We start from the raw sequence: 14,301 nt of genomic DNA, 5'->3' as shown, positions 1-14,301 counted from the left end.
TGCTAAGTGAAATTAGTCAGAGAAAGACAAAAATCATATGACTTCACTCATATGAGGACTAAGAGACAAAACAGATGAACATAAGGGAAGGGAAACAAAAATAATATAAAAATAGGGAGGGGGACAAAACAGAAGAGACTCTTAAATATGGAGAACAAACTGAGGGTTACTGGAGGGGTTGTGGCGGGGGAGGCTAAATGGGTAAGGGGCACTAAGGAATCTACTTCTGAAATCATTGTTGCACTATATGTTAACTAATTTGGATATAAATTTAAAAAAATTAAAATTAAAACTAAAAAAAAAAGAATAGGATACACTTTCCAAGTTACTGATCTAAATATCAATGTTTTTTGCCATGAAATTTCTTTTAAGTGTCCATAACTTTTGTATCTACCTATGTATCTGTCTCCATCTTCTCTATGGATAAATCTCAACAAAACCACATGCTCACTATACATTATTAAATCAATTACTAGGTTGTTACCTTCATTTTTTTTCTATTTTCCCACCTAATGCTAGCTGTAACTGTTCCTTTTTTTAATTCTTGTGGCTCATCTCTAATGACTCCCACATTTCTCTCCTCTGAGCATGGTGCCTCTTGGTTACTGCTACTAATAAGCTAAAGGCAGGAAAACAAAATTGTCAAGCCTGAAAAGTTTTGTCTGTTCAACAAAAGTCAATATGAACCACCTTAGAGAACACAAGTTCTATGTGTTTGGGGAGAGGATTTCTTACAGAGGGATGAGGGTCAGGAGACTAGCCTCCAGAAAATCAGAGTGTTAAACCTGAGAGGTTCAATAATCACATGTGTTTATCTAATTTTAATTAGTTAAAATTAAATCGAATGAAAAATTCAGTTCTTCACTTGTTCCAGTCACTTGTTCCAGTCATATTCTGAAGGCTCAATAACACATGTGACCAGTGGCTACTATATTGGACAGTGCAAAGCATTTTGATCATTGCAGCAAGATACACTGGAGAGTGCTGTGTTTAAATGTCCTGTCCTGAGTGAAAGGAAAAAAAAAGAATATGCTGTATTTCAGAAGAATTTTTATTAAAAATGGCTAAAATGAGAGAAGGTTTGGGACTTCAAAGTAGGATGTTGACTTACATAGTCACAAGAACACGTAATTGTTGGAGGATGTCACATCAACAACATATATTCATTTATTTACTAATTTAACCACTAACTATAAACTGCTACACATCAGGGGCTGTATTGGGCAACGAAGACACAGTGTTGAAAAAGGTAGTTACTTGCTGCTCTCCCACCTTATCTCTACATTTCTACCTGTACCTCCTCCCAGACACAGACTGGTTTATGAAAGGTCAGAGATCACAATTCTGTGCAAAGAGATGTGCAAGAAAACATTCTGGATGGTTTTCAGGGAAGTTTTCATTGCTCTTAAAACAAGATCAAGTAAGTGCTTTTCCTTTGGCAAGCCTAGACACTTGTGCAATGCTGAGAGTTGCGGCTAGCTCAAGACCATGTAGGGCAAGACAGAAAACAAAATCTTTGAGGAGAGCAATACAGAAAAACAAGAAGGGGGTGGGCCTCTGATGACACCACTGAGGTCCTGAATTACTCCACCCTGAACTCTATTTATTTATTTAAGAAATTCGAATTGTTTTCTGCTAACTTGCGCCAAGTTCATCTTAAATATGTCCTGTATGTCTAGAGAAATCCACTATTTTTATGCCATATCAGAATTAAAACTAAGCTTTCTGACTCACTATCTGCAACTTTCTCTTCAAATGGCTTTAAAAAGATTCTTATTTATTGTTTTCTATTCATGTTAGTAACTCCTCCATTTGATAGTTAAAATGAAGCTGTTTTGATATACCTTCCCCCATAATCATAAGGCTATTTTAGGACAGTGATTACAGTGAATATAAGCTTGATATTTTTGGAAGAATGTGACACAAATTTTTTTTTTTAATCCCTAACTTTGAAAAGTATTTTGAAATGAATGGGTGGCATATGGTAAAGGTATTTTTTTTCTGGAAAAACTATCAGAATTTCAGCTTGTAAAACATAAAAGGCATAACTAGAATAGTCTTTCGTTTAATATACCTTGGACAAAAGAAAAAGCATGCTTCAAAGGACTTTGGATTGTACTGATTTATTTATCCTGTCTTATTATTTAGCAATTTATAGACAATTATTTTGTTCCTTAACTGAAAAATTGACATTGTGCTGACACGTATATACTTAGTAATCTGTACAGTAAATAAAACCATTACCCATGTAAAAGGGAAAGCTTTAGTTTAACGTGCTAAATGATTTCTCCACTGTAAGAGAACAAAAAAAGAACAATGAAATAAACGTGAAGTCTGTAATTCATCTTTAATCTCAGCTTAAAAGCCCTCCAAACACAGGAGACTTAAGAGCAAGTGCATCACGTAAGACCTAGTTCACATACTGATATTAAAACTGAAATGGATTATGGAATGTTACAGGTATTGTTAAGATCCCAAGGCCACAGGAATTGTATTTAAAGTTAAAATCAGAATGATTCCAATCCAATAGTCTATCCTACTACAACATCAACAGACTTACAAGAAGCAGGAGAGGCTTCTTTGACATTATTCTCCAGATAGTACCATGTACTTCAAACCATGCTTTAGGTTCCTTAACAAGTACACTCTGAAAATTATGGTGTTATGGCATCATTATCTAACATTATTTTAAGTTGCATTTCTTCCAAGTCACCTTTCCAAGTGACTTTCATACTGTTACACCTAAGTGCACATTTATGTTTTACTTGTCCTATCTTTTTGGCTTCAAAAGATAACCTTTGTTTAATTTCTTGGAATCTGTTAAACTCGTTTACAATTTTTAAAGCCACGGGTATATATAAACCCTCATCTTTTCATCTTCCAAAGCTGAAGATTACTAAACTTTTTGGCCTGTATGGCCATTTCACACACTTTGATCATTTAAGGTGTTCTGCTGGAGTGCAGTAAGCAGACATATAGAACTAAAACAGAAACACTGTGATCCGTCCCGGCTTAAAGGATTTATTACTTCATATGTAATTGTATGTTGGCATGTTTCATGAAAAGAGCTGGTCAGACTGCTTCCAAATTTAGATGGATTTCTGATAGGGTCTGGCATAAATTATAAAATGTGTATGTAAGATACACAAAATTCTCATCTCTAGTTCCTGGGGGCCATCAGAAGGATAGGTGGAAACCTCCCTCCCATAAAGGTAGAAACAGATACAAACACAGGACTTTATGTCTCCTGCTCTCCAGAACACGCTGTATACATTACAATATGCTGTGGACAGGGGTGCCTGCGTGACTCTGTCGGGTCAGGCGTCCAAATATTGATTTTGGATCAGGTCATGATCTCACGGTTCATGAGTTTAAACCCCACATGGGGCTCTGCGCTGACAGTGTAGAGCCTGCTTGGGATTCTATCTCTCTCCCTTCTCTCTCTGCCCCTCCCTTGCTTGTGTGTGCATGTGTGTGTACTCTCTCTCAAAATACATACATACATACATACATACATAAACGAACAAACATTAAAAAAATATGTTGTGGACAGAGGGGGAAAGACCCAATAATTTCAAATATGACTCTAAGTGAAAAGTAATAAAAGCAAATACTAATATTCAGGTATTGGTTCTCAAATACATGACCAAATCTATGTACTCTTTTCTAGACTGAATTGGAAAAAATATCTATTAATAATTCTTCTAGGAAATATGTTATTGTCCTGCTAGTCTTCTACAGAATCACAATAATATTCTCTCTTTAGTTTTTAAAACTCTGTTTTGATGTTCAATACTTAGAGCAAGCAAGGGATTTTGTGGGTCATAGCAGCACTTGAGTTTATGTCCCTAAGGAAATATATAAAATTACATCCAGATTTTACTGCAGCATTTTACCTTTTGGCTTTATTTTATGTCTATGAAATTTCAGTAAATATACTAGCAATAAAATCAAGTAGGATGTCTCCACCTGATTTGGGAACTATGTGGACCTGGAAGAATCTATCAAGCAAGAAATGTTATCCTTATGAAAGATGTTATTAAGAATAAGAAAGTAGCTTTTGCCATTGAATATGTTAGACTTAAACTTAACATAAATTAAGGGAAATGTATATTCTTATAAAATGACATTATAATGGAAAGATTTTTAAGTCCTCAGGACAAAGAATATTAATTAATTACTTGTGTCTACCTCCACAAAAGTTTCATAATAAAGATTACTGTTTCCATACCAAGTAAAAAAGACACAAATGTAGTAATAATCACATTTACAAACAAAACATTATTAAAGTAGGAGATCAGAAATTTCTGAGTTAGTATGTTTACCACCCTATTATATTAATACACTTTAAAGTCATATATTATGGGCAGAGAAACCTCGGTATACAGAGAAACTAACTAATTTGCCCCAGATCCCACACCTGGCCACTGGCAGAACCAGGATTTGAACCCAGGGAATCTGGCTTCTATACCTAGTTGTCTGTATAACACACTGTTTACAGAAGCAGCAGGGGGCTGTAAAAGATGACTCAGGGCATGGAATAAGCAAGGGTAGGGAAGAGAAATATAGTTAAAGGAATTCTCAGACTCCTGCCCATATAATCAATACAGCAAATGAGAAAAGTTCTATACTTATTAAAAATTAAGGTACAGGTAAATAGTTTGACAGGCATTAATACCAGTGAGGTTCCTATTCCTGCCAGAAAAGGGTTCTACATGTAAAAGATGAAAGACTATTTTTTAACAAAGTGATTGAGTATATTCACAGCTCATAGGTTGTATGCGTGTTTTTTTATTCTTAAGTTTATTTATTTATTTTGAGTAAGAGGGTGTGAGCATTAGCAGGGGAGGGGCAGGAAGAGAGGAAGTGAGAGAATCCCAAGCAGGCTCCACACTGTCAGCGCAGAGCCCGATGCAGTGCTCAAGCCCACGAACAGTGAGATCATGACCTGAGCCAAAACCGAGAATTGGACACTTAACCAACTAAGCCACCCAGGCATCCCTATGTTTGTTTTTTTAATGAAAATACAAAATGCTTATAATTTATGTCAGACCACATCAAACACTGTATATTATGTCTCATATAATCCTGACATTCTACTGCAGAACCAGCCCTCTACATCATAGCACTAAGAACTATGTCCTTCCCTACTATCTTTTTAAAAACATTTTTTTACTGTTTATTTACTTTTGAGAAAGACAGAGAGAGACAGAGAGAGACAGAGTGTGAGTGGGGAGGGCCAGAGAGAGAAGGAGACACAGAATTCGAAACAGGCTCCATGCTCTGAGCTGTCAGTGCAGAGCCCGATGCAGGGCTCGAATTCATGAACCATGAGATAATGACCTGAGCCGAAGTCAGACGCTTAAGCAACTGAACTACCCAGGTGCCCCTATTCTTCCCTACTATCTAGCTTCTATCTCACACTGTCTTGTATATTCCTTATGAGTTGGAACTGTCTTGTTCTTTATAATATCTTATTACATTATTATATTGTATCTTGTATTATACCTTTGTTATTCATTATGTCAGTACCAAGTTGGCCTTCCATAAATACCCACTGTATGAATTAATGAATAAGACAATGGTAAAATTCATTTCCCCCTAGTACTAATGAATTATAGTATGTTTGCATCTTGCAAACATGGGAAAACAGACTTTCATTCTTTTTTTTTTTTTTCAACGTTTATTTATTTTTGGGACAGAGAGAGACAGAGCATGAACGGGGTAGGGGCAGAGAGAGGGAGACACAGAATCGGAAACAGGCTCCAGGCTCTGAGCCATCAGCCCAGAGCCCGACGCGGGGCTCGAACTCACAGACCACGAGATCGTGACCTGGCTGAAGTCGGACGCTTAACCGACTGCGCCACCCAGGCGCCCCAAACAGACTTTCGTTCTTATAAATATTCAAAATTATTGACTCTAAAATACCACAACTGACCTGAGATACATATAAATCCAGAAGAGAAAAAAGCTTCATTGTATGAAGATAAGTTGTCAGTCTCGGCGTAGACCGCATGCATGGACATGTATGAACAGGCACATTCCACGTAGTCTGAAGTGTCCTCAACCACTTTGCAAAACTGACTGTCAGACAACCAGCTAGGACAAAAACACAATGGTCACTACTGCTCTTTTATCAACACTTAGGGTATTGAGATGGCTTTTAAAGTAAAAGTAACTTACTGAACTTAAGTGTTCTTTACTCAATCATTTAGCATACCAATTTTCAAGAAAAAAACACTGGAGGGAATATCTTGTCTAAGACATGACACAACAGATCCCACAAGATACCCCAAGAAGCAGCCTAAATACTAACCAAACCTGCAGAAGCATTCCTGATACCAAAGCAGCCAGTCCTCTCAAGAGAGCAGTGCCAGCACTTAATCTAAAGCAAACACACCCAAGTGCAGATGCACTCCTCCCTAGCATTCAAAAATACCAAAAGATGGACAGAGCCACTACGTGTGTAGTCTTCACCCTTCTTCAAACAATCCTTGTCATTTTTTTTGTTTATTTATTTATTTTTGAGAGAGAGAGAGAGAGAGAGAGAGAGAGAAAGCATGCATGCACACTAAAGCAGGGGAGGGGCAGAGAGAGGGACAAAGAGAATCCCAAGAAGACTCCTCACTGCTAGCTTGGAGCCCAATGTGGGGCTCGAACTCAAGAACTGTGAGATCATGACATGAGCCAAAACCAAGAGTCAGCTGCTTAACCTAAGGAGGTACCCAGGCACCCCAATTCCTTTGAACCACATAAATTACTTAAAAGATTTTCTACGTTTCTTTCTTCATTTTTGTTTAAATTTTGAAGCCAGTTGTATTTCATAAATGTTCCTCAGCATTCTTTCAAAAGTTTCCTTCTATAATATCTGGCTTTTAACACAAGAACTTTGTAATGATTACAGCAAATACAGGGTTAGATGCCAAGCCTTGTGATCATTCCTCAGTGACTCTTGGTTGAGCCTCCTCCCTTTGATAGTGCCTCTTGAATCCTTTACTTTTCTAAGGACATAAAACTTCTTAGCCACAACAGCAGATTCAAGTTTGAAGCATTCATTATTAGTTATGTATCAAGGATGGCACAGTATCTATGTATTAAGTTTAAGATCTCTCACCAGGCATTCAAAATTTCAACTAAAAGATTTTTACACAAAGAAAAAGACTAACCAGAATTTTGCTGTTTGGAGGACAGTTACCCAACACAGCTGTTAAATGTATTTAGAATTTTAGTCTGTGCAGGTGAAAGTCAGAAATAAATAGAGCCTAGTGACTAAGCCCTCTGGGCCAGCCATGCCTGACCCTACAGCACTGATGGAGCTTCAGGCATTAGAACTGCTCAGAAACTGGAGGCCCTAGGCCAAGGAGATTCTACAGAAGAATCATTCTCTTCTTCTCATTCCTGTGCATGGTTTAATTCTAAAATGTACTCTAAGCCACATGTGGACTAGAATTATAAATTCCTGCTAATTCCTCTAAACACAGAGCATCAGATTCAGAACTATAAGCCAGATGGAAGAGGCAAAAAAAAAATCTCCTTTCCTGCCCAACAAATTAACCAATAAACAAAGGAAGGTTATGTGAATTGAGCAGAACTCACACTAGGTCCAATGAGAGCAGTTATAATAAAGAAGTAATGTGTTAAACACATCTTTAAATTGTTGGGCTACACTTGCTACCTGCATAATGCCAATTTCCAATGCTGCTTTGTCATTTTATTGCAGGGATTTTTCTCCACTCTAAAGTCTCACCTGAGGCTACCCTGTATGTTCAGTACAAAAATTGGGCTCAACGGTGGTAGAATGGGGAAGGACTGAATTTTTATTTTAAAGAATTATTAAGTACCTTGCAGCAGCCTGATTCCAAAGGAGACACAGAGACGTGTGGGGAATAATCCTGGGCTCAGCAGCATAAATCCTATAGAGAACTTCATTGTTGTCAGTCAAGAGTTGTGAACTCTGTCCTTTCACACTCAAAGATAGTACCTGTAAGGACAAAAAAGACAGAAAAATGGTGTTTTAAAATCAAAGGAAAAATCAATTCTGAACTTTGATTCATTTTCCTAGTCACTTAAATCACTTGCTTACTGCCACTACTTAAATAATTAGCTTACTTAGGAATGCAGGGAATCTGACTAGTTTTTCATTGCAAACATTTTACCTCCACTTGAGTTACCGAGCCATCTTCTGCAGACAATGCTCACTTTAACTGTCTGGCTTCATCATGAGTGGGGAACAGAATATGATATAATATTAGTGAAGGCTACATTTTTCACTTTCCCCACTATATATATTTTCCTCAAGAAAACATGAAGGAGCTATTTCCAACTATATTTGAGACTGCACATTCTACAAATAAGTTCATGAAGATGGGACATGTTTCATAATTAGCTCACCATGTGCAGTCCTGACCACAAATCTGATCGAGCAAATGCATTCTGAGGAGTGTGTCTACTAAGGAAAAATCAGATTCCAACCACAGAATTCTTTAAGTCATAGATTACCTTATTTTTCAGGGCATGAAGACTGTTTCCAGTTATAAACCACTGCTGGCTGCTATACTCTGTAAACTGGACTAATTCACAAGTCCTTTTTCCAGCCATTATTTCTGCATCTGGAACCTCCAATAACCTCTCTGGAACTCGAATATAATCACCTTCTTTTCCTTCAAACTTGTGACCATTGATTTGTTGAGGATACCAGTGAAGAGCCAGTATGGACAAATAGGGGCAACTGTTAAGGATGGTCTTGCTTCTGTAACAGAGAAGCAAAAGGCTGTGAAAAAAATGGCACGCATTTACGTACTCATATGCACTTCTATCTGTTAAAATGCATTACACAGGGGCTCTGTTCTTTAAGCACAACCATGACATTACCAACCCAGAAGCAGTAAAGACAATGTGCTTTCAGTTCTTTTATGGTTAACTGTCAGGAAGGATTGTTTTCCACAGAACTTTCGGCATCCTTTTCCTGATTCCCCTTGTAATCCAAACCACAGGTTTTAGAAAGCTGAGAGCTATTTCACGGATATCAGATACAATCTGTGTCTTTTCTGTGTTAGTCACATCAGCATTGGTGGAATGGGTTGAGGAAAGGGTGCACCATTAAACTGAAACCTCTGCTTTATTTAAGAATATTGTAAACCTTATACACCCAGAGCCACGTTTTCATCAAGGGTTTACCTCATCTCTTTCTGCTCCATCAGAGCATTTCAAATCCAACCGTGTGACTGATAAGAGAAACTGCCTAGAGCTGGGATCTTTATCCATTCAGTAACTCTGTTTTAAACACCCTAGGCATAAGATGGGCTTAGTGAAAGTGCTTCCAAACCTCAGTGTGTGTTGAAATCACTTGGAAGCTTGTTTGAAAATACAGATTTCTAAATCACATCTCAGACTTACTAAATGAGAATCCTTGCCTGGAGAGGAGGTTAGGGGTCCTACAAATCTTTTTTTTTTTTTTTTAAGTTTGTTTATTTATTTATTGTGAGAGAGCATGAGCAGGGGAAGAGCAAAGAGAAAGGAAGAGAGAATCCCAAGCTCTCTCTCCACGCTGACAGCACAGAGCCTGATGCAGTGCTCGATACCATGAGATTATGACCTGAGCTGAAATCCAAGTGTCAGATGTTTAGCTGACTGAGCCACCCAGGGGCTGGCCCCTCCAATCTTTTTTAACCCCCAAAGAATGTAATAAATCTTGTCTTGGACCCATCATAGTTACAAAGAAGAGATACAAAGATGAATCAGATCTGAAACCTGCCTAAAAAAATTTGGAGAATATTATGATTTTAGGGTAAAAATTCTGCATTAAATGTTAAAAGTTATATGGGCCACAACAAGCAGAGAGTATGTATAATTAAATAATGGAGATAATGATGCCTTGTCAAAATCCCTAACCTGGGAGATGGAGCTGAGAATTTTAAATAGAAGATCTAAGGAAGAAAAGGAAAGGAGGGGAGGGCTTTTTCTCTAGTTATATTCTCTCTCTTAAAAAAAATCTTCCATAATTTTAACTACCACATTTGAATCAGTGCCTTCAAATATCTATCTTTAATCCAGTCATTCACGTAAGCTCTAGACCCCTGTTGTACAGGACTCCTAAATCATCTCAAGCTATATAAACCACCCACACCTTCACAACAGCTCACCAAAACCTCATCTCTTAATATCCTCATTCAGCCTCTCACATCTTCACCAGTGACTCTAAGCTAAAAGCTGCAGCCCCTGCCCTGGTACAATGCCGCTGAGACCAGCGGCCACATGGCTGCATACCTTCTGCCCACTCTCCCTGGAATCTAATGAGATTTAGTCCATCAGCATCATCCTGGATGCCATTACCTTGGGATACTGAGACCTATCTAGCATGCACTGGCTCTACCCAGCTTTGACACTACAGTGCCAAATTCCTGGCCCATCTGTCTGGGAAATAACTATACTCCCCCTGATACTTTAATCTCCTATATCTACACCCTTCTACCACACTCACTTTAATCAATCCCACAGTCTGTTTGACACCCCAGCTGATGTGAAAGGGGGAGAACCCCACATTAACATATAGAATGGTACCACTACAAATCCACTGACCAACTGCAGCTGGGCCCTCAATACACTGACATTGTTTTAACTTGGCTTCCAATTGTTCTAGATGCCATCATTCTCCTCAGCATCCCTGCTCAATTCCCAAATCCTTCACCCTCAGTAGCTGCCACTGAATACTGCTTAAGAAAATGTATAAATAACACACATTGGAATGGTCAACAACTTTAGAGTTTTCCAAGTAAAAAATCTGGTGTTGATTACTCTCTTATTTTTGAAGCTTATTTTGTCACCTATATGGTAATTTTACCACTAAATTGTTTTCAAAGTACCATCTTCCCCATGTCCCTGCTTCAATTTCAGGCTTCATCTTACCTGAACAATCATCCCCTATGTAGTCTTCCTATTTCTTGATTTATCATCTTCTTCAGCCTTTGACACTGTCCTCAACATGATGGTTCTAAAATCCTGAGTCTGATTCTTTCAAACACACATGAATCCTACCTATCTTATTCTATATTGGGTCTTTTTTTTTTTAATGTTTATTTATTTTTGAGACAGAAAGAGACAGAGCATGAACGGGGGAGGGTCAGAGAGAGAGGGACACACAGAATCTGAAGCAGTCTCCAGGCTCTGAGCTGTCAGCACAGAGCCCGATGCGGGGCTCGAACTCATGGACCGTGAGATCAGGACCTGAGCTGAAGTCGGACGCTTAACCGACTGAGCCACCCAGGCGCCCCTATATTGGGTCTTTAAAGGTTGATGATCTCCCGAAACACACCACACTATTCCTGGCTGACTGCCAATGCACATGCTGTTTCCTTCTGGACAACTCAGAAGGAAAGGTAAGTCTATGGAGAGGAAACACATGGCAAAAAAACATATCGATTCATTTCTTTATTCTAGTCACTCATTTTACCATAACCACTGAGGATCTGCCACATACCAGGGACCATTCCAGGCCTGGGAATACATTAGGCAACAAGGCAGAAAGGTAACTCCTTTTGTGTATCCTATACTCTTTGAGTTCTCACTATGCCTTTGAGGTCACAAATATGGGAGCCAACATTCAAAGCAAGGTAGATGGTTCACATCTAAGACAACCTCAATATCATAATGATCTTGCACAAATATGGAAAAACAAAAGGAAAAGATTGGCACTATAGGGAATTATAAAGTTATAAACTATTTGATTTCATTGAACAACAGAGCTGAACACAGTTCAAGAGAGAAAAACAATAAAGGATGTTTTTTAACACCCCCCCCCCCCACACACACACACACACTGGCTTCACTGCAAACTTACATGAAGTAAAGAAATGATCCATTTCAGAGGTTTCTGAAGACATTAGGGACATGTATAAAGGGTAGTGAGTAGCTGAACTAATCACTGGTCTCGGACAGATATTTAGGACCAGTGGTGAAGACTGGAGAAGGGGCCTCCTAAAAAGGTATGCAGAGCTTTGCTGATGAACTCCATTAAGAAAACCTCAATCCTTAGGACTCACTCATTAGAGTTAAGAGTACAGCATAAAAGGATGCTGGTTTTGTACCTTAACCTCAAATCAGACCCCAGGACTAACCTGGGATGAAAGTCATGGGTGCTTTATAGCCACAGGGGTGGCTTGTTACAAAACAAGTGGTTACAGTCTCTTCTGACCACAAGGCATAGTGGTCAGCAGGGATGGGGAATTACGCAGGCCTGAACTGACATCTCACCACGACTAACCGTGTGACCCTTGACAAGCTGAGTTAAGGTCTCTCCACTTCTATACCTGTAAATGGGAATAATGAAAGTTCTAGCCCTATCTTTGACCAGCTGTTTACAATGATCTTTTATAAGAAGAAAATATAATTTTTAGTAAGGATTAGGTTGAACCATATGAAAAGTTCAATATATTATACTTTCTTTTATCTACAAAAAAGGCAACTTCATACTGTTCAATCTAGTACAAAGTTGAGGACTGGAGCAGAGGTACACTTAATACCAGTCTTCTCATTTTATTCCTTGATCTCCCTTGTAACCTTTTATATCTGGATTGACTATTTCTTTGAACTTCACGTGTCTTGGGATCTAAGAGCTAAAGCTAAAAGTTTTACATATTCAACCCGTATATTAATTAATCTGTCAAAGTTTATAAAGGGCACTAAGTAGATGTCTGAAATTATTATACCAGATTTTTAAAATATGGCCTCCAAAATATTCCTGAATTTCAATGTGACTTAAATGCTGATGAAGGCATTAAAAGGAATTACATAAACACTTTTAATCAGAGATGTTTCATTAAATAATAGTCACTGCTTCTTTTTTATTTCTATTTATTTATTTTATTTCCACCTTAATTTTCCAATTGCACTTATTCCCACAACTGCTCTCTTCTATTAAAGGTAAGGGCAATAATATTTTTCTTTCTTTCTTTCTTTCTTTCTTTCTTTCTTTCTTTCTTTCTTTCTTTCTTTCTTTCTCTCTCTCTCTCTCTCTCTCTCTCTCTCTCTTTCTTTCTTTCTTTCTTTCTTTCTTTCTTTCTTTCTTTCTTTCTTTTACATACAAGTTAGTTAGCAAATAGTGCAATAATGATTTCAGGAGTAGATTCCAGTGGTTCATCCCCTGTGTATAACACCCAGTCACTACTTTTTAATTAGCCTGTATTACTCTGCGAGAATTGGAAGGAAATCTCCATTTTTAACCGCTTCTATTGTCAGCCATTTTTATATTAAATCAAATAGAAATAAAACATTTTTAGATCACTTTACTAGTTATCCAATTTACTTTCTGAATGTAATTTAAAATACCATGACTTCTGAAGAACACTAACATATAGTTACAAAATTAATTACATAGTTGATAATGCACATGAGCCGCATTTTATTTTTTCCTTTTCCTCTTGCTTGCTTTCTGCCATGAAACAACTACTCCAAAGTTGAATAACACTGGGAGAGCTGCTTCCAAATACATAAAACTGGACCATAACTTCACCACAACAGTACATCAAAACATGTCTAAAAGTTGGAATCACCTTCCTTTTTTTTCCTCTGTTCAGAATGTATCTTCTATTATATCATAAGAGTAAGCAATAAGCCATTTTTTTAATTCTTAAAAGACCCTTCAAAACAAGAGGAACATATTGCTGACAGGATACATTCATTTTTCTTGATGTAGTTACTATGTTTTCTTCAAATAATTACTTCATTTGCCCATTAGATACAATGCATTGACTGTATAATCCTTAGTTACAACATTTAAATGTGAATTTGCATTGCATATTACTTTGTAAACTACGAAGGAATACATATCAAGTATGATTTAAAAATACTTACTTTTCACCAGGAGAGCCACAGGTAACATCAGTCAGCAAAGAAAAGGCAAAATTCTCAGTCACTTCAATGAAGTGACTGAATCCCCTAGTGTCTTTGCGCTTTGGGTTAATAAGAGCACAGAGTATTTCATAAAAAAGATTTCGATTTTCAATACTGAATGCCTGGCTTTTTCCTTCAACAGTTATCTAGAAAAAAAAATCCCAGTATGAAAAAAATATCTTCAAAAATAACCTGCTTAAATGATATGTATGGTACAGTACATGTTCTTTAACACTTCTTTAAACTAGCAGAGGCGCCTGGGTGGCTCAGTTGGTTAAGGGTCCAACTTACGGCTCAGGTCACCACCTGGAGGTTCGTGAGTGCGAGCCCCACATCAGGCTCTGTGCTGACAGCTGAGAACCTGGAGGCTGCTTCGGATACTGTGTCTCCTTCTCTCTCTGCCCCTCCCCCCCT

The 14,301-nt window shown here is 37.8% G+C and overlaps 1 protein-coding gene across 9 annotated transcripts in view; it reads right to left on the bottom strand.

Annotated features, from left to right (window-relative positions):
• The window catches only part of ADGRV1 (adhesion G protein-coupled receptor V1), a 591,098-nt gene that overhangs the window by 314,417 nt on the left and 262,380 nt on the right, over positions 1 to 14,301 (bottom strand). For 8 of the 9 annotated variants that reach the window (XM_045033568.1, XM_045033570.1, XM_045033575.1 and 5 more), the window contains 4 exons: positions 13,849 to 14,033; positions 8,500 to 8,749; positions 7,842 to 7,981; positions 5,939 to 6,099 (listed from right to left, as the gene is read on the bottom strand). In XM_045033568.1, the coding sequence (XP_044889503.1) occupies positions 5,939 to 6,099; positions 7,842 to 7,981; positions 8,500 to 8,749; positions 13,849 to 14,033 (736 nt within the window). Of the gene's footprint in view, positions 1 to 5,938; positions 6,100 to 7,841; positions 7,982 to 8,499; positions 8,750 to 13,848; positions 14,034 to 14,301 lie in introns of those variants that run through there. The other variant, XM_045033591.1, reaches the window with a different exon arrangement.

Source organism: Felis catus, chromosome A1 (assembly GCF_018350175.1).
Source record: "Felis catus isolate Fca126 chromosome A1, F.catus_Fca126_mat1.0, whole genome shotgun sequence".
Lineage (NCBI taxonomy): Eukaryota > Metazoa > Chordata > Mammalia > Carnivora > Felidae > Felis > Felis catus.
Note: the sequence above shows the minus strand (reverse complement) of the source record. Positions and strands in the feature narration are given on the sequence as shown.